We start from the raw sequence: 27,871 nt of genomic DNA, 5'->3' as shown, positions 1-27,871 counted from the left end.
AGTTCCTCCTCGCAGAAGCCTGTATTCTCGGCCTTTCCGCGGGTGATTGACGTGCTTGTCTCCCTGCTCTGTTTTTCTCCCGTTTCTCTCTTTCCTGTGCACCTTTGAACCCCGTGTTGATGCACTTGATCACATCCCGTCAGTCTGGCTGTAGTTGACTTATCCACTCCCGCAGCATGCCTGCGAGAAGTGCACTGTATGTCACCCTCCTCTCTCTTCTCCAAAGCTTTGTCGGCTCATTTCAGTCTTGAGCGCTGAGGCTGATGAATATGTATCCCGGGCTCTTTTCGCAGCAGTTTTGAGGATCTCTAACAAAGCGGGATGAGAGAGCCCTTTGTGGTTGTCTTCTGGATTTAACCGTGACATTTCTCTGGAGCCTGCTGCCACTTTTTATCTTTAACAGACTTTATCCCCAGGTCAGACTCGCGGGCCCTTTCCAACTCAAAGCTCACACCCACAATCCGAGCTGCATCAACCATATCTTGTTATTTGGGAACGCGTAGTCTGTTTGACTCGTAGGGCCTTAATTGAGTCATTACAGCAGTGTCGAAATATCTTGCCGAACACAAACGAAGACCTAAATGTATCCTCAAGGAAGCCTAAACAAAAGGGTTATACAACGCTCACTTATGGCGCGTAATCCATGTGTTTAATCTGTCGAGTCGCCGCAGTGCAGTGGTGGGATCGTCGACGAGCGTGGGGATCAGCGCTTTCTTCGTCTCGCCAGCACTCGATCTTGCTGCAATCCCGGACTGCAGCAGTAAACGACAAGGAGCCGAGAACCGGGCCATCGCCATCGCCATCTCAAAACACCCTACCCACAACGTAGGGGAGCCGCACACTGAGAGATTTGAAAATGGCACAGAGCAGGGGAGCAGAGGACTGAAAATCAGAGGCGGCAATTCTGATTTCATATTTCTGTTATCAGTGGGAGCCAGCAGGGTGAGCCAGCATGGGAATGACCTGGATACAGATCGACCTTTATTCTGCCAAGATGCTGCCTGTGCCACAATACGGCCAAGTCGATTGAAATCCCGTTGCTTATGTGCTTATTAAAAATATAACTAAGGAGAAGGAATATGATTAGGTTGTTGGATGATGCAAAGTATTTTATTTCAGTCTGAGGTGCACCCACAAAAATAATTCTGTAGCAGCTACCAATGCAGAACACGAAAGATTGTGATTAACCCTAATACTTTCCCACACCACACTGTCCTCCATTTTTTGCTTCAGTTAAAACCAGAGTCGATTACGCTGCCATTGTTAGCGCCTTGCTACACCTACTGGACTAAACAAGGCTGTTGTCCTCCTCTGTGTTTTGTCTACAGTGCCATTTTATTCCTGTAAAGCCGCGTTACCCGCTTTTTTTTTATTATTATTATTATTATTTTGTATGACAAACATTACAAAGAATTGTGCCCCGTCCCAGTAGGGGAGCGTGTCGCCGCGTCGCACCAACAGGGACACTGTGTCCTTAATGCGCTACACTGTGCTTTGTGCTCTGTTGACCTGATCAACTCTGCCTAAGCCAAAGTTAAGCCCATCTTTTTGTCCTACTGTATTTGTGAAAGACGGGCGACGGTTCGCTCTGCTGTGGATGAAACACACAGAGCGCATGCATGATATTTTTAGAGATGCATTAAAGCGCGAGCCTCCGCGGTAGATGAACACTGCGGCACAAGTCGGAGATGTTCGAGTTGAATATTGCGGCGCTTTGAATTGGCTGATCCTCTGCATAGCAGTTTGACGACTGTGCAGCAGAGTTGTTGAGGCCAGTGCTTTGGAGAGTTGCTCAAAGACTTAACCCTCCTCCCCGGCACCTTCCCCCTCTCTAGCAGAGGAAAATCTCTGCTGAATTCATGTCTCCTTTCAGATTTCTAAGAGGCGTTAAACCTTTCTGGATTAAAGAAGGTAATCTGACAGGCAGAAGATTGTATTAGCCGGAGTGTTGGCAGAGCTTTTAATTTCTCCTCTCTTTTCATTTCCCCCTCTCAGCCTGCGTCTCCTGCTGACCTGCTAGATGGTATTATTGTGTTTTTCTTTTGAATTACAGCAAAAACATCCACATCTTCCCCGGTATTCACTCTCTTCTCTCCCTCTCACATGCTCTCTATCCCACTCTTTCCGTATCTCTGCTTCCTACCTCTCTCTCCGGCTCTTCCAGCAGTGACAGCATACTTGTGTGAACCCATGATTTATCATTTGCTAATCCGTGCTGATTATGGAGCTTTCCACACGGCCCTTATCTGTTGCTGAGCCCGCTTTTCACTCCATAGCTGCCAATTATCTTTCAGGCAGCCTGCAAACAGACCTGTCTCTGTCAGCCAGCTGCAGAACCGCCACCGAGGCCTCTTACTCTTTATATACACAAGTATGCATCCACAGACGTACCAGTGACAGGCTGGCTGGGTACATGTATTTTTGGTCCAAGTACTTGTTGAAATGTCAGATTGAGAGATCAAATTCAATATTGACAATGTTCTGCACTTTCACCTCAAGCTTAACTCCCATTCAGCGTCACCTGCAGAGGGCAGGGATGTGTGAATTGGTAGTTGAAGATGAGAGCTGGGAACTGTCACTGAAAAGCGGCCTTCATCTTAGGCACTTAAACTGCTTCACAAACTGGGGCCAGTCACAACCTTTCTTCACTTCTCAGGTGGCAAGGATAAATAACTAGCTGAAATTAAAATGCTGTTCAGTATTTGTTGTAATCTCTTGGTCTGAATAATTGCCTTGGGAAGCCCTTAATGCAGAACACTGATATGAATTTAGTTGCATGCGTTTTACTTATTTGACGTGACATGCTGAAGCTTATATATTTGTATTTTGGCATCAAGGTCAACATTTTGCTAGCGTGCCCAGTCTGCCACCCGCTTAGTCAGGATGGAGAGCCGGGACGGCGATGCCTCGCAGTGACTCATCCAACACTTCCTGTAGCCAAGCGGTGGGACAGCCAAGGTTGGCGTAAGGCAGCATGAGGTTACAGGGAGCGAGGGCTCGCCCGCGGGGAGGGTATGCAGATCGCGGTGTGCTCAGCTGATGTGGCGTCCAATCGTCAGCATAATGGGAAGTGACGTGCACATCAGAGCAATGTGGGTCAGAGCGCCAGACGACCAGCCCGCGGCCTGTATCTGCTCCGCCTGTCTAATCTGCTGTAGCCCGACCAGGCGAGACTCTCTAATCGACCCTGATATTCACTGAACACACATTACCATCTCCCCTCACGCTCCGGAACGCAAACACACACGCAGCAGTTCTCTATCTGAGACATGTAAGAGATTCAAATGTAGTGGGTGTTCAAGGAATGCAATTCTCTTGGAAGACGCTAAATCATAATTAATAGTGAAGGAGGTAGGGAATAACCTCGTAAAAAAGAGACACACTCCTGGTTTGAGTCAAACATGCTTGCTTGAGTAAAACACGGCTTCAGGCCCCGGCAACAATCTTTTTTGTGCAGACTGGCAGACCAATTTCTTTTTTTTTTTTTTGTTCTTAACCAAGACAAATTTGAATTTACTGCAAGCATAAGTCATTCATATTTCACACTTTCCTTTATCTTCCCATCTCTGCTCATCTTTCTTTTATGTAACAACCAGCATATTTACGCTATTCTGTGCGGTTTTTGAAATATTTATGTGGAGCGCTATATATAAATCCCAAGGTCTGTGGTTCCTCTGCAGTGTGATACGGGCTGAGCTGTGATTTTTCAGCGGGTGAAAATGGGTCGGATGGACATAGAGCTTAACAGGATTCCCATGACATGGTCAGAGGCTGGCGTCTAAAGAGAGGAAGAGGAAGGGAAAGGCTGGGGAGGGGGCAGCACGGAGCGATGGTAAAGGGGGAAACAGAACAGACTTTTGCGAGTGTTTGCTTAGCACCTGTGTACGGACTTAACAACTCCATCGTAGCCAGAGGGAAGTGACACATGGGGGCCTTGAAGTGTTTTGACATTTTCTGCTCAAACAGGTTTTTTTACGGCTGGGGGAAGAGGCCCAGAGGAGTTCAGCCTGTGCGAATCTGCCTCTGCCTCATCAAAGGCAGTAATTTCCTGTTCATTTCAGACCCCCATCCCCCAACCCAGAGCTCTTGTCTGCTAATCCCACCCCTGCAAACTGCTCCCACTCCCATACCCCCACCCCCACATCGGGCCCCCCTGCTGGTGTCCTGCCCGCCTGTACTTCAGCTTGCTACACTCCAGGGCTGGGGACTGGGAGGCTATATGCTTTGTGTCAGCAGGCTCGCGGCTGAGCGCTAACAAATCCTCATTGTCCCGCGCGGGAGTGGTGACAGAAGAGGAGGAGGGGGGCATCGCTGTCTGGTTTCTATTCAAATCCAGGTACACACACACAGGCCTGGGAGGGAACAAGGGGTGCAGAGGGGCTTACACCGCTCCAAGCCTGGGACCAAAGTCCATCCAGGCCTCAGTTCACGCCAGGCTGAGGTGCGGGGGTCACAGGAGCCGCTTACACAACTGCTGCCTTCTCTGAACAGACCGTCTGATCAACAAGTGATTCTGGACTTCATAAAACCACCAACGTGTCGCCATTTTAGAAACAAAATAAATCAAAATTCTCAAGTTCACCTCCACAGAGACCACGTTTTATCAATGTGTCAACAACGGACTTTGGCTACCTGTCCTATCGGTATCAATCGGTTACCAAGTCTGTGCGCTCGCTAATTTTGTAAAAACACTGTGTTTTTTCCTCATTTGGAGACAGAACACTTCTGTATTAGCAGCTGCATGTAGGCTGAAGTCCATAGTTCAGCAGCCAGCGTTACAGTGACGGCCTCACTGAAAGGCTCTGTTGATTGCAGTTCTGGAGTGTATGACTTCAGTTGCCAGCCACTGCCGGTGGTGAGGGCTGAGATGTGTATCTGGGAAACAAGACTCTACATGTACAGACATTTCGGGGAATGACTTGTACTTTGCTTTCATCCTGAAAGTCTCAGATGCGCAACATGTACACACAAACACTTTTTTTTTTTTTTTTTTTTTTTCAGACCGTAGCCTGGGCTGTTGTTGTTTTTTTTGTTTTTTTTTTTTCTTCCTAAAGCAGTGACACTTGTTTTTCACTTCCTACAGCAGCTGTTTAGAGCTTCAGAAAGCTACTTTTACTAATCATCACTAAGCAGTCAAATATCAGCCCAGACTTATTTACGCGTGTGTTGTTTGTTCGTCCTGGTGTTAAGCCTGTGTGATGGCCGTTGATGTGTTTTTAGTTTTTTTTTTTCCTGAAGCACCAGCCGTTGTGTACATCTGTGATCCGGCGAGATGTTTTTGTCAGTTGTTGCTACTCCCTCACGCACGCAGCTTTTTTGCAGTGGATTAAGAGCTTTGGGCGAAAGCAGACCGGGACAAAAAAAAAAATATAGGGACGGCCAGAATTTCCTGTCACTAAATACATTCCATACTCAGCGACCCCCACGCAAAGCCAGCGGGGAAAACCAGCAAAAAAAGGGAATAGAAAAAAACAACCTCTGTGAAAATTACAGTTTCTCCTATTCTTCCTCTTTTGTCGCTGTCTATATTTAACCTCCTCCTACGTTTACACTTCCTTTGCTGCGTTTTCTTCCCTTCACCTCAGTCGCTCATGTTAAGTTGAGCAAGTTGTCTTACATTTGAGTTTGAATTCTGAACCTTTAAGTAAAGGCACTGGACAAAATTTCTAAGTAACCTGGCCCCGAAAGATTTTCACAATGATGCAAGGGAAATTATTTTTAGCTCATTCAAGCGTTGCCTCAGCTGCCTGATTTTAGACCTGCAAAGCATGCTGGGGGTTTTCAAAGTGGGAGAGTTGCAAGGTGAGCACTTTGAGAGGCGGCCATGAAGTGAAGCATGGTCACCCCCTAACCCTAACCGCAACTCTAACCCTCACCCTAATACTAAAGGCGGGGTGCCCCCCCTACCGCCCCCCTCCCCTCGTGGAGCGGAGCAGCAGCTGGCTGACCTGTCCCTCCGCTGCAGCCTCTAATGGCTGACCTGCCCTGTCTGGACGGCCCTGCTCGCTTTTGTCTACTGTCTGGCTCAGTTCCTCTCCAGTCAAACATCGCTACTGGCTACCGCAGTCCGCATTCCCACAGAGCAAGCTTTAGAAAAAATAACACACTTACTTACGCAGACAGACACACAAGCACACACACTTTTCACACTTGGCACACTTTGTCCGGCGTGCACAATCTCTCTGTGTCCCTCTACTCTCGCACATACATCCTTTTCAAAACTCTCCCACACACACACGGAGGCTCTGTCTGGTTTCACACACAGTTTTAGACAAACTGTACCGAGCACAAATTCTCACGCGCGCATCATCACCAAAAGAAAATGCATGATATCACTGAAAAACATTTTTTAACTTTTGTAGGAATTGTATTTTTTTTTTTTTTTCAATGAAACAGTTTGCAGAATAAGAATAAGTTTAAAAGTGGATAAAGGCAAGTGGTTTAATCAGTGAAGCTGGAAATGAAAAGCCAGAGAAGGACAAGCATCTCAAATACTTACCTAAATCATGGCCAGAAGTTCAGCAGTTCAGAAGACTGTGGTGACTGGACGGCAGGAAAAAAAAAGAAAATCAAACACGACAGTGAAAAAGCTTCCATATTCGTGTAGACGGGCTAAAAAGTTGCCGCTGAAATGGGTTGAACGGGTTCCTCTCTGTCTGCCTGTCTCTCTCTGTCTCTCTCCCAGACACACACACACACACACAAACACTTGCGGATACACACTTCTGACACACAGTTTTTGAGTCTGATCTCCCTGCCTCCAGTGGGAACTCAGCCAGTAGTTTGCAAATACAAGTGCCTTACTAATCTCTTTCTCTTTCTCTCTCTCTCGCCCTTCCTACCTCCCGTTCCTTCCGTGCTTCTACATAAATAAACAAGCACACACATTCCCACATCCATGACCCCCCCCCCCCCCCCCCTTTCTCACCACCATCACACACACACGCACACACACACACGCACACACAAGAAGCCTGGCTACAACGCAAGTTATTGAACTGCTCCACATTTTCTTGCATGCACTATATATGAGGCAGTTGATGGACAGCAGCACATAGTCATGTGTGGAGCGAGGGGTGCTGTGATTGGCTGAAGGCCTGGGAGCCAAGGGGGGGCAGGGGCTGCTGTGATTGGCCCGAGCTCAGACCATTGAATGCAGAGGGCTTCTCTATTGAATGGCTGCAGCTCTGGGTGGAGCTTGAATGACACTACTGGGGAGGGAAAAAAAAAACAACATCCTGAGAGATTTTGTGCTTTTATTGGAGCGTTACTGTTGTGGTTGGACTGCATGGAGGTTCATATATATATATACTTCAGTTGAGAAGCTGAAACCGTGTCTTTTTTTGCAAAGAAAACAAATGGCTTAAATAGTTTTCAGCAGCAAAACTTGTGTTGGTCATATCAGATATGCCAGCCTCTCACTGGTTCCAGTGAATGTGAGAACTTGCTGCTTTTCCTTGTTTTATATCGTCATAATTTGAACCTTGGAAGAAATGGTTTCTGGGAGTTTAGTTATTGGCTTTTTATTACTGTTTTCTGACATTTTTCAAACCAATAACTGAATTGTATTATCTGAAATATGACTAGCAAATTGATTGATTGGCAATGGTGAGAGAAGTCATTAGTTCACTAACGTAGGAAGCTTATCTGCAACTCACTGAGGATAATGAATTATTTCCACTCTCTTTAGATCATTTCACAAAAATGGGATATACATTTCAGTTATATAAGAGCCTGAAAAAAACTTGAAAGGAGGTCATGGCGCAGGATATTAACGAGCCTCGGTAATCCACCGTCTCCCTCAGATCGCCCAAATCTCACCAACCTGACTGAAGCTTGTGGCAGTGTGCAACGTTATTCTATAGCAGTAGTGTAGCGGTAGAGTGGACAGTCGCGTGTAATGACCCTGCGCTCTGGTGCGGCACTTATCAAATTGGAGGCTGCAGACTTATCAACATGTTTGTCCTGCTGCCTTCTAATGGCTGCAGGGATTTCATGAACTGAGGAAGCATTTCATGCACTATAAAGCAGCTGTTCACAACAGATAGACCAAGAATCGCACATATTCATTTGTGGACGAATTCATACCGCTTTAACAGTGTTGCTGCTCTGAACATGAGAATCAAATGCTCATGTACATCTCAAAGACCGTTCCGTTATTTATGCGCCCTTGTATCTTGTACAATCGTCAGAAAGCAGAGTGACGTCGTGTCAGAAACAGATGCGCTTCTAGGACGCTTTAATGCAACTTCTGTTTCCCACAAACACCAAGAACCCGGTTTGCACTGTCTCTGCCTCCACCTGTGCATCGTGCTCAAGTGCCACAATAACGCAGTGACTGAGGTAAAGGCAGTTTCAGGGAAACACTAAACTGTCAGAGCAGTGCTAAACACTGGCACACGAGTGCACCTGCCAATACTTTGTCCCGGGTCTCTCCAGTATTTCAAATTTATCTTGCATTGACTCTTTTGTTGTTCCTCTTTGGAAATCTAATAATTTGCTTAAAGTTATTTTGAATGATCCTAGATTTGTTTGTCTGGCCTTACATAAGTTGGCAGATTGTCTATGAAATGCCTATTTTGGGCATGATGTCGTCCACCAAAAAAAAATAAAATAAAAATGAACACATTCACTTGCAAATTTAAGGATGGAAAAATCCTTTTATTTTGATACCTTATGATACCTATTTGAGATTAAGTAAACAAGATATACTGATCTTTGAACCAAAAAATACAGAAACTACATTGGATCATTTGGTTACAATTTTGTGACTTGTCTGACCTTTAATTAAACAATCAACTCTGATGCTCCAACATTTAAACTGAATTTGTTTTACCACAAATATAAGGTAATAGCTAATCTTAAGCGTTGTTTATACCTCTGCGGGGACATAGATGCTGTGTCTTTTTTGCCAATCTGTTTCATTTTTGTTTCTACTTCACCTCCTTCACTTTCTACTTCCTGCTTCACTTTCAACAACGGCGACTGAAACCTTCACCAAAATTTCACTGAAGACTAGTCCTACAAATGTTTGTATCTCCAAACCTCCACAGTTAACCTTTCCTCGATGTGTTCCATCTTTATCGATCCAAAACAGTCGATTCGAAAATTGCGGAGATGGACAAGCAGACGGAAATACTACTGCGGAAACACGCTGCTACCAAGCAGTCAATCACAGCTCTTGCGATCTGCGTCGCTCCTATGTGTAGTTCCATTTCTGGGGAGGTGCACATCAGGCTACGGCTCTAGGGTCTGTGTAGGGTCTGGGCTGTTGTCAAATTGACGCATAAATTAATCACAAAAATACATAGGTAGTCCAGCTCAAGGCTAACAAGCCAGGCTAAAATACCCTTTAGACTGTCCAAACATAGTATCTGATTTGAACTAACTACTGTCCATTTCTATTTATGGAATAATAATCCTAAAACTCCTTCAGTTACAGTTTTTCAGCTTAGAGCTCTATACCCTTCCATTTAGCTAACTAGTGTCCAAACCTTGCTCTCAGCTTCACAGTTTCTGCTGCGTATGCTTTTAAGGTAGTGCTTTGGATTTCTTACGTGTGTGTATTCATCTTTTGTTCACGAAGACTGTCATTATCTTAAATGCCGGAGTAGCTCTACTTGCTGGTTGTATTTATCACAGTTTTTGAGCAATGACACTTTGTTTACTGGTCAATAAATCTTTTCCTGCTCTAAACCATGCTGGTTGTTGCATATAAATAACAAAAAGTCCAGTCCAGTCCAGTAATTGACATAATTCACCATCAATCTTTATGTCCCTTACCCAGCTTAAAGATTTTGCTGCTGAATACCACATAAATAAATTTTGGTTAAAACATGATTTAAGCTTTTCACACTGAAGTGTCCTAACAAGTGTAGTAACACGAATATGTCTGATTTCCTTCCCTGTGAGTGATGACGGCATAGCAAGGCCTGGAGCGCGGCCAAGTGCTTTCATTCACACCTGATTAGATCACTCTGACCTGGATAACATGAAGCGCTCCACGCTTGGCAACACGCTGCCGCACAAGCCCTTTGTTTGGCATTAACAAAATACTGCTGCGGCACCGCTTGCCTCCCAGTCACACTGAGATGATATTAAAGCAGATACCTCTGCGAATGTCAGGGCGGCGAAGTCGCTCCACCTGTCCACTTGCCTCCCCATCATGCCTCGCATGTCGTTTACTCACCTGAATCCCACCCTCGCTCGCTGGGTGCAGACTCATACAGATGTGCCGTCGCCAGATATGTCTGAAAAGTTAAGGTCTCACTTGCAGGTTGCATGTGATTGAAATGAGAAAAACTAGAGCTTTGTTGGCAGTCACGTGTCCTCCTGTTTCTGCTGTCAAACCTAATGCACGACATGTCCGGATTATGAAAGAGATTATACCACTGTCCTAGAAGTATTGGGAGACGACTTCCTCAGAAAACATTAAAGGATGCAGGATTGTAAAAGCTGCATATGTGGTGCCTCGTCGTTTCTAACATTTTGGGTCTATTATTGAAAAGACTGTTTGCAGAATGCCTGTTATATGGTTGCTTTGTGTATTCCTCTGTTTTCTGAAGGAGACATTTTACTTTGCAGAAAGAGACAGCCTCTATTGGCTTGTTCCCCAATATTTATTACAAATAGCTTCTTTAAACTTATGCTTTAAAAGTTGAGTATTATGCATGCTGACGTTGCCTAGTGGGTTGCAATGTCTGTATTCCTGGTAAGAAATGCTTAAAGAGCCGTTCTTCCTCTGGTATGAGATTATTTTATTTTTCTGTGCCTGATCATTGCAGATAAGAAAAATGCACTTCTAACAACTGTGGAACTGTCTTGTTGATACATTAGCTAAAAGTGTAGTCATCAATTAATCCAAGATTCACGTGGATGTTGTGGAATAAGAGCATTTTCGATTGCTACATGATGAAGGAATTAGTTGTATGGTTAGACCCTGCACAAAATGTAGTATTTCCTGCAGTACAGAGGTAAAATATGTTTCACACTTTACATTATTAATACATTTATAAGCAGCACTCTCTGTTTCTGAAATAATTCATAAGGATAGCAGGTTCTGATTTGTGATTCAAAGAACATTTTCTGCACAAGGTTTTCCAGCCAATTTTGATAATTACTTGCTTTGCCTGCTAGTATTTAGCCCAAAATGTTAAGAATGCTGTGACAAATGTAGCTATATTGAAGGTGGACATTGATTTTTCATGCACGCGTTCAAACTGTTTTCATTGCTGTTGCCTTTCAGACAAGTCTGCTGTTGTTATGCTTTGTTTACCCTGGTTGACAGTCTTTGTGCTAAGCTAGGCTAAAATATCCTGGAGCTGTGCTGGACAGTCTAGAAGATGAAACTGGTATCTGTAGACTGTTCTTTTAAGGCATAAAAGTTTTAAAGTTATGCTAATGAGTTGCTCGATGAAAGCCACAATTTCACAGTGATGTTGGGGTGTTTTTTTTTTAGACCGTGGCTCAAATTGCAACTCCTCCTTTAACACTCAACGCTATGTCTTCACATTAGCATGTTGTTCTCTGTCGAACACGGCATCTTGGTAAGGGATCAGCTAATTTTCCTGGCGGGCCTGTCTCTAAAACACCTCTTTGTTGTGCTAATGCGCTCTCTGTGATAGCATCTCCATCCATAACCTTCTCCATGTGTACAGATAACCTGGAGGGGGTGGAGTGGTGTATATAGGGTGCTGGGAGTTGGGTAGTGGGGGTCGGAGGGGGTGTTGTTGCTGCATGTCCTGCAGCTGTGCCTACGATGACAAGCCTGTCCTCAACCTGCCCTTTGCCAGACTAAACACAACACACAACTTTACCTGCAGGGCTTCCTGCCTGCCTTCCCGTTTGCAGTTCCACTTGTCTTGCAACTTTAGCAAGAATGTTTCAGGACCTCAGCAGCACATCTTGATATTGCAAGCTGTAGTTGAAGCAGCTGTGGCTGTGTGATTGGTAGGTTGGCTGCCTGCAATGTGCACTGGCCTGACTGAATGCACTGAACCAGGTTTTTGTGCCAATAGCAGTTCTAAGGGAGTCATGCTTGATCTTTCTGGGCCACATGGAAACTAGGTCACTGTGCTGTGCTGTCAGTTGTGTCTCTCTTGTTGTGTGTGTGTGTGTTTGAAATAGCACTGCGAAATATGGCTTTTACATAAGGATGGGATGGGTTCCACAGATATGCAGTATTGCTGTTGCGCAGATTCTCTCAAACTGCAGCACAGCCCCACCGCCACCTCCTTGCAATGCCACACTGGGAGAGAGCGAGATAGAAAGAAACAGGGGCAGAGAGAGAGATGAAATTCTCATCCTTGATTCAGATCCCTAAGAACGCTTGGGAAGGCAGGATCTTATTATCACAGCAAATTTGCAATGTGCAGAATGGAAGAGATTAGATGCGTCTTGCCTTTGAAGTGTATTTTCCAACCATTGTGCGATGGCAAATTCCATCAAGTGTTGGAGGGAGCTGTGATAAGAGGCACGGGTTATGAATGCTGGCGCATTAAAAGCCGTCATTTGAGCAATAAGATGAAACACTCCCAAACTCCTGCTAAATGAAAAAGTATTTCCCCTCATTTCAGCACTGTCATTCAGAACCGTGTTGTGGAAAAGCCAAAGATACTGAAATAACAAGGTGCATTGCATGGCCTGGATAAATATGTCAGAATATCTGGACTGTGGATTATACTGCTGTTGATGATGGGGTATTGACTAGTGGAAAGGAGACTCCCATTTGGTTTGGTCCTTTTTCATATTCTATCTCCCACTTTGGCCAGAAAGATCTGAGACCTGAGCTGAAAACAACAAGAATGGCTCAGATTTCTTGAGGTTCTGCAAGGCTTTGATCAGACCACCTTGACACGTCCTCCTCAGCTCTTTGGCCTTCACTTTGAATACCGTGGTTTCTGAGGGTTCGGATGTCAAGATGGGACCAGCAGGGATAATGCAAGGGTGAGCAGAAACGTCACCAAAGTGACTCCACTACTCCCACACCCTCCTTTTTTCCTCAGGCGCTAGTGAACTGAAGGGTGAAAGGTCGTCCCAGGGGACCCAGCTGAGGAGTGACATCCCCGGCCTGTGCCTCAGATACAGTTGCAGCTTCAGACCAAACACAAACAGTGCAGAGCTCAGGGAAGTGTCTCAACACGACGGGACTCACACTGCTTTACATTTGGTCTACTTTGTCTTGTTCCTGTCCTCTTCGAGATCAAAGAGCGTTGCGGTTTAGGTTTGCAATGCCAAAATTGTTCAATGAGTCATTTATTAAATGGTAATCATCTAAATTTCCATTTTTTTCCTTTTAATATTCATTCTGTCTTTGATCCTGAGTGCACATGGGCGTGAAGCTTTAGCTGCGTCTAGAAGCTAAAGGCTAAGACTGTGAGTTAGCTCATCAGTTTGCTGTGCATGTACTATTGCAGGAAAAAAAAAAAAGGTAGAGAGACTCACTACATTTACATGCAGGTTATTGTTGGCTTTTTGTAATAATCTGTGTAAACCTTGTTTCTATTATCATGGATAGGGATTACAGAAACAAAACAGCTACAACAGGATACTTTAGATTCCAGCTTGTGATTCACACATTACATCATAAATGTATTTTTGCCGCAGCGCTCCAAAAAAATTTGTCATGTTTTTGAAGCCTTGTGCGGATAGTGTGTGTTGTGTTTTTGCAGACAAACTTTTTGGAAAGTGTTTGGAAAGCTTTTGGAAATTCTGACTCTCCGGCAGAGGTTGCAAGCATGGCAACTGCATTACACGGAATTATAGTCTTCATCTAACATCTAAAGTTACTTCAATAAAAAGATTGGATCTAATATTGGTCTTACTTACATGGCATGAACCGAAGCCTCAGACAAGAGTCGGATGCTCCCCACATGCTGCTGGTGAAATATTGAGTTGGTTTTTGGGGAAGCCTTCCCACTGAGCTTGGCGGGGGTATTTTTAGACTGCAGTCACTAAGTTGAGGTCTGAGAAAAGCTTATGATCCCCCACCCTTTTCCGTTCCCAATTTCTCTTTTCTGTATGCTCCACGTGTCTCCGAATTGACCTGTCTCATCCCTTTAAGGATTGCTGGAAGTTTATCTGAGAGGATAAATGTAAGGATGATGTTTAGTGTTTCCTCAGTCGTGTGATGTAAATACAGTGTCTGCATCATTAAAGGCTTCATGAACTGTTTTATATATGAAGGCTTAATGTCTCCATGCTGACAGCTAACTGATTCCTCCCAGGTGTTTCTATCTCTGCTTCCATATGTGTGCATATGGAAGCGTCGCACTTTCCTTCTGTTTTCTTGTTGAAGTGGAACAGTGGCAGTGCTGTGCGCACATTCGCAAGGGCCTCCATGCACGGAATAATTCATTTGATGCTTTGATAAGTGATAATGGACCCAGTAAGGTATAATTCATATGCCCCAGATCTCTTTAGAGACTATGGCTTCCACAAAGTGTCCCACTACCTCCCTGAGTACCCCCCTCTTTCAGGACTCTCTCTTCTGGTTGAAGAGGCCCCATTTATTATTTAAATCCCTCCATAATTCATCCATTCACCACCAATACACCCTCCGTTGCTCATTCTTCATTCCTCATCTAGTGCAAATTAGCATGAGCGCCGTATGTGTGGAAAACGGAACAGAGAAAGTAAGCAAGCAGAAAGAGATAGCAGCAGCTCAGTCCAATGGAGACGGCTCGGTGCTTATTCCTTCAGTCCTCCCCGTGATGTGATGCCATGTGACATATTGAGTCTAATTTGTTGCCTAAAGAACCAAACAGCTGTGGCCTATTTTGTTTAGCTGTTGTTCGGGTGATGTCACCATTTCTGCCTCGTAAGGCTGCCTCGCTCTCGGCGCTCGGTGTGAGGATGTCAGGAGCATTTCGCTAAGCTGCTGATGAGGAGGGCAGGGGTTGTGTAGCCTTTAGATTAATCTGATAAGTCAACTGGGGCAGTTATGTGCACTTTTTAAGACATCTATTAACCAGCATTAGATATTCACACATGTCCCGTTGCTATAATTGACATGACTTCCTTTTTATATAATGAAGAAGGACTTAAGAAGGCATTCTGTTATGATGCTTTGGGATGTGGGGGTGGTATTACATTGTCTTAACTGTACAAGAATATGACTGTTACTATTGTTATCTTCCACCATTGTTCTCACAACATGTCGTCACCGTTTCATAATTTATTGTTTTTAAGGAAACCATTTCAAAAAAACATTTTCTGACACTTCCAACACCCTGCAGACCTTTTGGTTTGGCTAACTAGATAAACAGGGACTTTGCTTTTAGAAAAATATCCGAGTTGCACAAGGAATGCAACTACATTTGGATTATTTTATTATTCTACAGACGCAGGTTGGTTTTAGTAATGGTAAAGCTTGCATGTACGCGCACATACATACAACTTTGTTGCCGTACGCAGTATGCAGCCAAACTGCGATGTGGAAATGCCAATAATCTTATTTTCACCACTACCATTCTTTTTAGAAGAGCTACAAGTACTTAGATTTAGGCACTTCCCAGTGCCAAGTACCATATAAACAGAGTTAATAATATTTAAGCTGCTATCTGACAAAGTCAGTATAGAATACTCCAAAGGAGCGTGGGTATTGCCTTCATAAAATAAACTTACATAATTTTTCCTATTTTTCATATGCTCGGCTAACATACTGACGGACATAAACAGGCATATATGATATATTTATGTATGTTTTTTTTCTTTCTTTGTAAGTAAAGCATTTTTGAAGAAGTCTCTGAAGCACTGTCACAGCAGGAATTGCATCTGATCCCAGAGCATCTTTGGAGCTCCCTTTTCTAGTTAAACTCCTGAAACGGAACCAAAATAGGCACGAGTGTCCACTGGTGAGCAGCAAGATAGTTGGGGATCTCATAATCAGAAACGCCCAAATAATCAGAGAGCCCGCTGCATCATGGGACACCCTACTAGCATGCAGTCGGTGCTCTTAAAGTGGATCGGCACTTCTTGCTTAATCTTATTATTGGCTGTTTCAGCTACATCTGAATGTCATCCAAGAGGGAATCGGTCGAGTACAGCGGAATGTTTAAAATGTCCCAACTTTTTTTGTGTCACTGTCATTTCTTTCAGCTTTAAGACCATCATTAATAGCAAACTAACCTTCACTGACTTTTTTGTTCTTCTTCTTTTGGGTGTATTGTAGGTTGGCCAACCAGAAGTGGTTTACCAACATTGAAAGTGCATTATCATATACTACATGAACAGAATAGAATAAAATAGAATCCAGACTTCACTGCCATTTGCACAGGTATAAGAAAGTACAGATACATTGGAATTCTTGTGTGACGTTCCTTAAGTCAGCTTTTTTATAAAAAACTAAAAACAAAGGTAAATATATTAAGTAGTAGCGGAAAAATATACACACTATTATCACTGAAATATACACACTCTGTAAAACTATCAACATATAAAAATACACAGATTATTGCACATTGCACTGAAAATATTGCTCATTGTAGTGTACAATGCAGTATGGAAGAACTTCTATGATAAGGTTAATTTGTCAGTTTACATTTGAACATCTGAAAATAGGGGACTGTGACAAAATGGTTTTAATCCCTAATGTTTCGTATGAAACAAGATGTCAGTACAAGGAAAAACGGCTCTTTAATCAGGACAAATGTTCCAGCTATAACATGACAGTTTGATCATCTGGTGTGCGTACATCATTGTCACTAATCAAATGGTATCTACTGTACCAGAAGGTGCAGCTGAGAACTCCAGTATATATCATGAGAACTGCTGTTTTAGAGTTGTATAGACTCTGGGGCCTAGCTTTGCTGGCAGCCCCTACAGTGACAGCGAATAGTGCATAGTAGGTGCATACCTGTTCCTTCCTGCAGTGCAGGCCTCAGCACGTCGGGCAGAGTGTCCTGGCTTAGCACACAGACATAACATTGCCAGAGAAGACGGTTTCAGCCTCACTACTGAAATATGTCCTGACATTCCATCTCTGTTATTCGTGTGTATTGATAAGAGCTCTGTTTTCTGTTTTCACAGATGCAATCAATGAAAGTAGTCTAGGTAAGTGAAACACTTTCTCATGAAGTGCTGTTTGATTGAGATGATGACTATATTGTCAGTAGACTGAAATACTGCGGTGTGATATATATATTTTTTTCCCTTTTCCTCAACTTCCACCGCTGTTATTATCACTACTACTGCTACTACTCCTATCAGCTATGATCTAGTGGCTTATTGAAATGCACACACACACACACACACACACACACACACACACACACACACACACACACACAGTTAGGGTGGCCCTGTAGTTACCATTAAATAATATTTGTCTAAGAATGTGTAGTTTAACATTTTTGAATCATTATCTGCCCGGTGACACATTTACCAGGTTGTGCTCCGTCTCCGTTAGCTTCTCTGTGACACTTTGCTGAGTTCAGACTGCTGACTCACCCACTTGCTCTGTGGAGGTTTCACGCTCTTTCGGGGGCTCATTCTCCTGCAGTCCCCAGCATTTACTGACAAACATACCTGTTGTCCGATGCCTTATTTGTTATCTTATTTCCAGATGACACAGCTATTTTATACTGTGAATGCAATAAAATAAAGTATCCGTATCTAATAAGGTTTGGGTAGATGTTCAGAGGTATTAGCAGAAAAATGTACTAACATGATCATGAGTTACAGCAATCTTATGCTGAATGAGTGTTATATGATCACAACATGTTACAGTACTACTCATAATACTGCACTGAACTGTTTTTTCTGTCTAAGCTACCTGAACTAAATTAACTAGTTTATAATATAGTTTATATTCGAAATGTTGATGTTCAAAGCAATTGTAGAAGTATTAAGTAACAGAAAATTCTTCTATCTATCTATTACTGCAGTAGATATTTATACGAGCACTAGCACTACAGTATGGACAGGTAAAATATGCAATAAGTTAGCCAGAATCCGCCAACCCAGAGAGATGTGGTACATTATCTGACAGATGAGTAAACTCCAGGTCATTTCCCAGGGTTTTTTCCTGTATCGTTGGTACCCAGACATTTACGTAGGTATGTGCCTGCACTGATTCTAATGTGTGATTAACACGGCGAAGATACAGGTTGTGGGCTGCAGCATGGAGGCTTGTCACATTCCTGTCTTCCACCTACTGCGGAGGGGAACGTTCCTGGGTAGACCTGCCTCGGCGCTGTCTATTCATAATTCTCAGCGTTTGCTTTAATCCGCTTGAAGTGTAAGATGAGTGGGTTTAACAGCATTAGAATGTTTCACACAGTGTCAGGTATGTGGTGAAATTATGCTCATATACAGGATGTTACTGGGAGAGGTATGGGAGCTGTTCTGAGTTGTGGCTGCTCTGCACTGCAGAAAAAAAAGTACTAATGTAAGTAAATATTTAGTTTCAACTGTCTGCTTCTGTAAAACCATATTGATGTTAAATATAACCCCATATAACTAGCTCGAGAAGCTTTAATACCCAATTTGTATCATAGGATTTTCCGTAAGTGTGAGTGAAATGGAAAAAAGGGTTTCTGTCATTATCCCAGCTGTAATTACAAGTAGGAAATGAGGGGTCCATGGCTACAAATCCACGATGCTCAGCAGCTCAAATCCATAAAACATAAACCGTAATATATATGACGTATGGCAGGCTGGGTTGAGTGGGGGGACCTTTAAGAGCAGCAGGAACAGTTGAAGTGTCTTATCACATCTTAAGAGGGGTCGCCTTCGGCCTCTTCTGTGCAAATACATAGCTCAGTAGTAAATTGAAGCTAGCACCAACGTTAACGCAAAACAGCCACGAAGATGATGCGCAGTTGTATGTATACTTCAGCGTCAATAAGAGAGTGCAAGACGATGTTGAATTTGCACCACCTGCAGCAGTCCGTTCATTTTTAGTCAGTGTTTGATCTGTGACTGAGTGTTGACCTTTTTTTTTTTTTTTTTGCTTTCATGCCAAACTTTTGAATCTTCTTAAAATGTGACAGGAGTTTGGGCAGTTAGTGACTTCGCAGTGTACTCTGGGAAGTTGTGTCGGCTCTTTCCGCACTTCTCTGAGGTTTTATGTGCTTAACAATTAAATTAAGACAGTGAAACTTTTACTGAAGCCAAGCGTCGCTTATGGAACAAATGCTCACAGACTTTCCATGATTCTCTGAGAGTGTAACAGTAGCACAAGTGGAGAAAAGGCAGACTCTGTGTCAAGTAAGGCCTCTGCAGCAGAACCTTTGAGTGTATAGAATTACTCATTTGTAATGCCAGATTTAGTTATTTCTTCCTGTCAACATTCATATCTGGATTTAACTAGCAGATTATTGTTAATTCATTGTTAAATTGATTGCAGTCATAATTTGTAAATGTTGTGTGCACCGATCGCTTGGAGAGGAAATTAGACAAATTTTACATTTAAGAATTGGTTACAGCCATGCTCATTGAAGGAACTACTACAAACAGGCATTTTGTTGCTGTTTGGCTCATGAAAACAGCACGGTTTTCATCCAGTACAATTTCTCGGCATGTCGTCTGACACTCACATCTCAGCCTCACAGCCCTAAAGTTTGAAGTAAAGCAGACCCAGTCCATTGCCTCATTGTCTCCACATTGAATCCTGTATGAGTGGCCTCTCCTAGTGTCCCTGCCTCCCTGATTAGAGGTCTCCTCAGGGCGTAATGACAGAATTGTGTTACTGTCAGTTCCTGCAGCTCACAGTGGGCTAATAGTCACGTTAGCCCACGCAGCATGTCATTAGCTCTCCACCCGTAGCCCAATGAGGGGCAAGTCTGTCATTTTGAGGCTAAATCACAGGGCAGGCAGGCCGGAGATCACAGTCACACCGGTGCTCTGAAGCTCCAGCGTTTCCGCCCACCCTTCCTCGCCGCACTTAATATGCACCGACTTACACATACTGTATTAACATGGAGGAATTACTGCGACATGGGCTAGAGGAAGGCAAATGGAAGTCAAAGAGAGGCGCTCTGATGGGCCGCTGATACCGAGATCATTCCATCAAAATCGTAATTTGAAACACACTGCTCATTTCTGACTGTGATTGGATGATTCATGGTTATCACTCGGATGATTAGCAGGCTTGCGTAGCATCTATCAGAGCTTGGGCTAATCTGCTTTGATTATTAGCCTCTAAGCCTTCCTTCCATGCTGGGCTTGTCGAGCACAGAGTGATGAGAAATTACACTCCCCTCATATTTGTATTAATCTATCTCTGCTTACTTGTCAGACTGATAATTGCATCGCCCGTAGTCCGGATCGCCCCCTCAAAAATGTATTTGCGGTTTTCCTCCAGCCTCGCACGCACAAACATTCCTTCACACTTGTGTTTAATGTTACCGTGTATTAATTAATTGTTGCAGTGTAAATACTATTAGATGAAATGTGCAGATAATTGGTGCAGACACGGTGACAACAGCTACAAATAGAAATCTCCTCCCGAACTGCGTGAGATCAGTTTCAGGTGTTCAGTTTTTCCACCCTAAGGGAGGCTGGCTCAATCTGGCCTTCTTCTTTGTGGTATTCTACCCGACGTTGGTAGCCATGCACACCATTAAACCTGAAATGCGGCTGTTTGTGATTACATTACATGTGTCGATGCTGAAAGTACAAGGCTCTTAAAGATAGCGAAAGCTCTTCATGAGGGGAATACATTAACCACTGGACAGGCTTTGGCATGAAAATCAGCCGCCTGTATTGAGCATCTGTTACATGTATGCATGCCATATCAGAATCATTTTACCCTGTTTCTCCACACAATAAAAACTTCTGCGCATTTTACAGCTTATTGGTCACAGTGGGCTTTTAATACCAACCACAACTTGCCCTGCGGCTAAAACTTCATGGGAAATAAGCTGAGCACGATATATTTAACAAATTTTTCAGGCCTGTGGCTCCATAAGTAGATAAGAAGTGGATCGGTTTTTGATCCACGTGAGCCAGATCTTAGCAAAGCTGTGGGTCGATCCTTGAGTCGGGGGGGACGAGCTGGTAATTATGAGCGAGCGTGACCGTGTTATACAATACGCGCGCATCTTTACTCAGCGCCATGACCTTCTCTGCTGAGATTTGCGTCTGCCTAACTTTGCCCTTTACCGGGGCATGTTGTGTAAGTGAAGGGGCACAACGTGAATAACATTGGTATTTGCGCAACAGCCTGTGCTGAGTGGAGAGCTAACTGGAGCAGGAGAATGGCGCTGTTCGGCGAGGTTCACGGCTGTTATTCCTACAGGCCATGAGCGTGAAAGGAGCTAATGCCATCTGACAGTTCTGGAGCAAGAAGAGGAGGGCTGGACAGAAAAGGAGGAGAGAGAGAGAAGAGCAGGGGGTAGGGGGGGTGTTAAGAGATAGAGGGGGTGGTGGTGAGAGTATATGGGGGGGGGGGTGTTGGATGAGAGAGAAATAGGGGATGAGCTAGATATGGACAAAGCAGGGATGAGGGATATGGGAGGGGAAGGGCTAAAGAGGCGATACTGTAGAGACCTCTATTGTTACCCGCTGCAGAAAATGGCCTCAGAGCCACTGCTATTTTTTATTTATTTTTTTTTTAATCAGAGTGACATATTAAAAGTCCAAATATCCCAACATGTTCTCCAAATATTCAGACAAAGTCCAGACCTCAAAGCTGGCGCTGAAGGTGGGCTCCACCTTTTAGTCATAGATATTCAATCAAACACTTATCAGAGAGCAGCACATCCAGGCTCCCCCTGTGTGTTCACGCAGTGGGACAGATTCACCAACGGCTGCCATTTTGAAAATCTGCCTTTGAGGGAATTCCAGAAAATCTCTCAAAGCATCGCGGACATTTTGGTACGGTGCGTGTCCAAGGTTTGTGGGAGCACAGACACCGGCCGGCCGCGTTGATATGAGAACCGTTTTTTTTTTTTTTTCTTTTTCTTTTCTTTTCCCGAATCCTTAAATAAGTTGTACTTAAGCCCTGACAGACCGACAAAAGATGGGAAAAGGAGGAGTGGCAGTGAGGAGATAGACGGCAGACAGATGGAGGGAAGAGGGAGTGGGAAGTGAGGTGGGATCCCACTGTAATTTGACAGGCTCCAGTCCCGCTCGGGCTTCAGCGGCAGTTCTTTTGAAGGAGGCGTAGCAGACACCCTGCTGCCAACCTAACCTGTCATTAGCGACATGGCAGAAAGACACAGAGATGCTGCGTCTTGTTGTCTTTTAAGATGTGTTAAGAGGTGCTAGATTTTACGTCCAGTTGTGGCTTCATGGCTTGTGGAGAGGGAAAAAAAAAAGTCTTCATATGTGTGCTTACATGGATACGCCTCACTCTCCATCCTTCAGCACTCATATTACACACAGGATCAGCATTTTATTTTTACAGCCATGTGTGTCATGGAGTGTTTCACAGTTATATTGTTTGTATGTTGGTTATAATAACACTAACACAACAAAGGGCCATAAACTGAGGTTGTTATATGCCCTTTAATGTAACCACTAATAAATCCAAGCACATTTTATTATGACTGTGTTCATTCAAGCACGATAAATGAGAATGAGAGTGGGAAACCTTTCCAGAGGCTCTTCCCCCAGCAGCACTGATAAACCTCCATCAACCACAGAGTAGAGGCTTCGTGTCAGTCGGGTTCATGAGGTTTGGGGTGGGGTCTCGGCTGCGAAGCTACCTCTAAAACCTGATACTATTGGTTTGTGTTTGGGCTTGTCTGAATTTGTGATGTGTGTGAGGACTTTAAATCACTTTTTCTTTCTCAATAACTGTGCAGCTAGTCTGAGAAATACTTACCATGCACAGCCATGAAAAAAAAAAAAACCTCTTCCCAAAATGGACATATAATGTACTTTATCTTTTGAGAGCTAGATCCAGATCTGTAAGATGGATTCACCGGTCCAACAGTCAGCCACCGCTGGGCGAAAAACCACCTCTGTTAACAGAAACCAAAAGAACATCAAAGGTGGTGTTGGTTGTTTGGCAGCAGATAAGACGATTCGGAGGCAGAGCGCGCCCCTCAGCACCCTCCATCATTAAAGCGGCTGGCCCACATCTATAGATTATAATGCCTGCCGCGCTGCCTCTCAGGTCGCACAGCGCTCCGCTTTGATCAGCCTGTTGGTATTTGTGAGTGAACAAGTCAGCTCATGCTGCTGACTTATCTGGCTCTTTGTCTGGTGTAGGGGAGAGCTCATGGGGCTTTGTGTTTGTGTGATACTGCCCTCTGGTGGAGAAGTGTGGCACAGCTTTATCCCCATCAAGCACCCACTTTCTTTTGATGGGATGGTGCTGCATTAAGGTCATGGCATATGTGAAGATGATCGTTCTCCATATGATTTGTGTTCTTTACCATCTAAAAGCCAGGGAGGCAACATTTTCTCACATAACACAATTATTCAAATTCATGTCTTCCTTGTTTCCCAACTAAACTTGAATACAGTGTAACATATTAATCCAATATATTTATCCTGTTTAAAAATATAATGCATCTAAAATACCACATACAAGTCTTTCTTTGAGACTTTTTAACAGAGGGGACTGTAAGCACTCAGGTCCTTAGGCTCCAGGTTCATTGTGTGGACCCATATGAATAAGAGTTAACATTGAAGAGTTAACTTGTAGCTCAAACAGCATAACCTCTGGTTTACTGGAGAACATTCTTAATGTACGTTATATTCTAATGTACCCACAATGCACAGAGAGTCAGAGTAGAGATTATTTTATTTTGGAACTCACCTCTACTTTTGTCCCATTAAATTTATGACTTTTCTCTAGCTTTTGTATCTTAAAGCGGCATTAAATCCGTGTGTATGTTTTTATGATTCTAAATATCTGAGTAAGAACAAATACTGAGCGGCTCGGTTTCAGGGCATTGGTTAGACAGTATGTTTCTGCTGAAACAGTGAGGTCAGTTATTAAGACAAGGGGATTCCCTCCTCCTCTCCTCAGTCTTGTGACAAAGGCGTGGTTTCACCTTTGACCTCCATTCGTGCTGACTCACCTTGGTCAGTTCCAGGAAAATGATATTTATTTCAGTTCAGCCGAAGAGACCTGGGCCCGTATTCCTAAAGATTCTGAGAATCCTCTCAGAGAGCTCCTAACCCTCAACTGGTCAATGAGAATATAAGTGTTTTGAGAGGTAGATTTGGCCCCAATGTCACACTGCAAGCCAAGAACCAGGCATGGGAAAATATAGTACAACAGATAAATGCCTCCGTTCTGCCATTTTCTCCTCTGCTTAAGAATCTTCTAAGCCTCTTAAAAGTCCTCCTCCTTGCTCTTAACAGATCTCACCTTAGGAGCTCTCTTAAGAGCTAAGATTATTTAGGAATACCTTTTATCTTTACCAGGATCTACTCTTAACTTTGAGGGGAAATTCTTAGAAAACATCATGATTCTAAGAATTTTCTTAGAATTTGGCACCTAGGAGCAAGTCTTTGCACTAAGAATCTTTAGGAATATGGCACCTGGTCTATAGCATGGTGGTAACAGAGATACTGTGAGGTACAATAGACACACAGACACTGACCACTCCAGAAATATTTGAATCCACCTTGCATGAATGATGATGCCATATTTGTCTCGCTGTTGTGGATAACTGACCCAAATGTCACCCTGATCTTTGATATTTTGAGTGGTTACAGTAGTTTGGCGTGATCATCAGGGATTTGTCTCTCACAATCGAACATCTTTGTTTAGAGCTGCTAGTTCGTACTTCAGTTCAACACAGTGAGTGATCTGTTGAAAGACGAATGTGGGTTATTGGTGTTTTCCAGTAGTGGTGAAAAGAATTCTGGGAGATCAGTGGCTGAAGAGGCAGTGGATGAATCAGGCTGAGGGAGAGTGGGTATTAAAAAAAAAAAAAAAAAAAAATGTAAATAAGAACGCTTCATGCTTCATGACTGGAGTGTAGTGAACATCAGGCTGGTGAGATGTCAGAGGGATGCTTCTTTTTACACCTACATTGTAGAAAATACTACAGCAGACAGTTAGGCCTGTCGTAGTTAAACATTGTTAGTGATATTAATAATAATAATGGCTCCATTCTGTGTCCTATGTGACATCAATACATTTACAAAAAACATGCATTTCATTTTTAAATGGCAACCAAAACCCCCTGTGATACTATATATAGAATGGCATATTTTTTTAGTTTTGTAATACATGCTGTGGTTTATTCAGATGGCTCCAAACTAGATTTTTGTTGTGCAAAATCCTTAACAATATCCTTTAAATTCTGTCACTTTACTTGTCACAGTGGCTTTATTGTCAAACAACTGCAATGCTACCCAATCCTCTGTAGATCTCTATTTAGATTTCAGGGTTTCTCTTGTGTCCCAGAAACCTATATCAATCATCATGTGGAGTCTGGTAACTGTCCTCCCATATAAAACTAAGCCATAGAACGTTTATGTAAGTAGCTCATCAGGACCCATAGTTTTATTTTATTTTGAGCAACCTCTATGTGAAACGGCATCTACAATCAGCAGCGCCTTCTAGTGGCCATTGTAACTATGACTGGCTCAAATCAGAAAGTCTGAGAACACTCTACTTTAGACAATGCATGCACCTTCATTTAAAAGATATCCAGGTCTTTTAATTATCAGGCTGAATTATTTTGGCGGTACGTGAGTGAAAGATATGGAAAACTCCTCCCCGCTGAATAAGTTAAACGCTTAATGAATGGCTATTGATAATGACTCATGTGGCAGGCTGTTTTAGTGGTCATTAACTGTGAGATGGTAGCCAGGTCACCTCAGTTTTATATGACCTTTGGAAGTTCAGGAAGGGAACGGCTGCATTGATCTTCTGCTCATCAGGCCTTCCAAAACGCAAATGCATCCGGGGAATGTAGCGCAGATCATTGTAAACCTAATCTGCAAGAGTGGACACGACCCGGACACGCCGAGGTCAGCTCCCGTGCAGCCGCAGCCTACCCGTACAAACAGAGCCAGCAGCCTCTGGCTTGACGCAGAGAGTCCCAACAGCAGAGCAGTCATATCTTCGTGTGTGAAGAATGTCCATTTAGCGCTGAGTATTGTAATGTTGTAATGTACTTTATTTGTATAGCACTTTACAACAACCCACAGGTGAACCAAAGTGCTTTGCAAGAAATCAAACAACGATTAAAAAACACATCGGAAAAGTAGGCACCAAGGAGGCAGTTAATTGAGTGGTTCTGAACTTTGATAGACAAAAATATCTAAACAAATATAAAAATATGTCTCGGAAATCTTTTTCATCATCTTTTCACTCATCAGATGTGACTTTGGACCACTCCTGGGTCTCATCCCCCATGTTGGTAAGCACCGAATTAATCAATCACCTAATCAATCAGCTGGTAAATATTTAGAGAATTGATTTATTATATAAGTTCAGAAAAGAAAAAGAAAAGCTGTAGTTGCAACTGAGCAATTATACATAGAATGCCGGTTATATAATAATTAAAATTTGAATAAAACAAGTCGATATCAGCAACTCTTCCATCCACTTGTTTTTCCTCTGGAACTGTATTGACCCATTTCCACAAAAAACTTGAGATGAATAAAATAACCGTTTCTTTAGAATTTTTTTTTCAAACATTTGCAATAAATACTTGTCAAAAAAGCAAAGCAATTAATTGATTAGCAGCTCGGTCCCACAGTTCTAACCCCAGTTCTTTTTTTTTTTTTTTTTTTTTCTTTTACTGTAATAATACATTGTCGCTTTTGACAAAGAAAATGTTATGTTACTCAGGTTTATTGAATACATCTAGGAGAACACAAAGCACTGTTATTTGGTCTTTCTGTTCGGTGCGTGGGTACAAAATAAAACTGCACGCAAGTCTCAAAAAATGAATCAAGTTTTCCCACACTTAATGCGGCCTTATTCATCCGTAACAGAATTACAGATCTGCAAAGAAGAGAATCATTTGAGAGGAACTTTTTTCGTCTCCTCTTACTTAGCTTTCTAAGGACTCGTCATTGAGAGCAACTTTTCCATTAAGAGACATTCTTGACGGTGGTCTTACTGGCCTTCAGGCAAGGTGAGGCAGCTTATTTTGGGTTTCAGGCTATAGGCAGACACTCCCAAAGCTCTGGAAGGAAAAGAAACAAGAATCGAATTAGATTGTGGTGCTATAATGTAATTGTGGGAAAATATCTAAAGCTGAAAGCGAGGATCATCCATCTCGCCGGTTCTCTTCAAATGCACTATGGTCCTTCTCTTTTTGAATCAGTCGTTCACTGATACTCAGTAGAAGAAATAGAAACTGCAGATGCTTTGGGGAATGAATGTTGTTGAATGTATATTTGTAAGAAAACAAGAGCAGTGTGGCCTATTCCTGTTTTTCTTGAAGCTCTTTGTCTGAACAGTGGAGAGGTTTGTGACAGTGTGTGGAGGGGGGAGGGGCGCAAACAAAAGAGATGCCCTTTGTTACTCTAGTGTTCAGGGAAATGCAGAAAACAAGCCACAAAACAGCTCATTCGAACTGACATTGAATCAAATTAGCATTTCAACTAACAACTTTGGCTTGTTTTAAAGAGCACTTTTAAAGAAAGTCCAGTGCACACAAACAAGCATAAGGTGTCAGAAATGCTCAGATCACGTTTTCGCTTTTCTTGAGAGTGACAACAAAATACTTTTAGCAGTTTGTTACGTCTTTTAATGTCAGAGGCAAATGTCAAACATGACTAACTGGAGAGGATGGAGGTAGGATAGTTTACTAGTGCAGTTTGATGCAGTTTGATGTTACCTAAACACAGTATATCTGTAATGGAGCAGGCTACCATTTATTATGAGATGCATAAAACTAATAAATTCTAACTAAAAAGTTAGAAATATGCCCATATGCTTTGATCAGTTTGATAATCCTACACATATGCCAGACTCTGTTTGATAAATCTCAATCATTAT

At 43.0% G+C, this 27,871-nt stretch overlaps 1 protein-coding gene across 2 annotated transcripts in view; it reads left to right on the top strand.

The window, feature by feature from the left end:
* The window catches only part of nr6a1a (nuclear receptor subfamily 6, group A, member 1a), a 78,636-nt gene that overhangs the window by 28,167 nt on the left and 22,598 nt on the right, over positions 1 to 27,871 (top strand). Inside the window, exon 3 of one of the 2 annotated variants that reach the window (XM_084550663.1) lies at positions 17,029 to 17,052. The exons of the other annotated variant lie outside the window; for it this stretch is intronic. Coding sequence (XP_084406789.1) covers positions 17,029 to 17,052 — 24 coding nt within the window. The remainder of the gene's footprint in view (positions 1 to 17,028; positions 17,053 to 27,871) is intronic. 2 annotated transcript variants of the gene reach the window in all.

This window comes from Chelon labrosus (genome assembly GCF_963514085.1).
Source record: "Chelon labrosus genome assembly, chromosome: 9".
NCBI lineage: Eukaryota > Metazoa > Chordata > Actinopteri > Mugiliformes > Mugilidae > Chelon > Chelon labrosus.
Note: the sequence above shows the minus strand (reverse complement) of the source record. Positions and strands in the feature narration are given on the sequence as shown.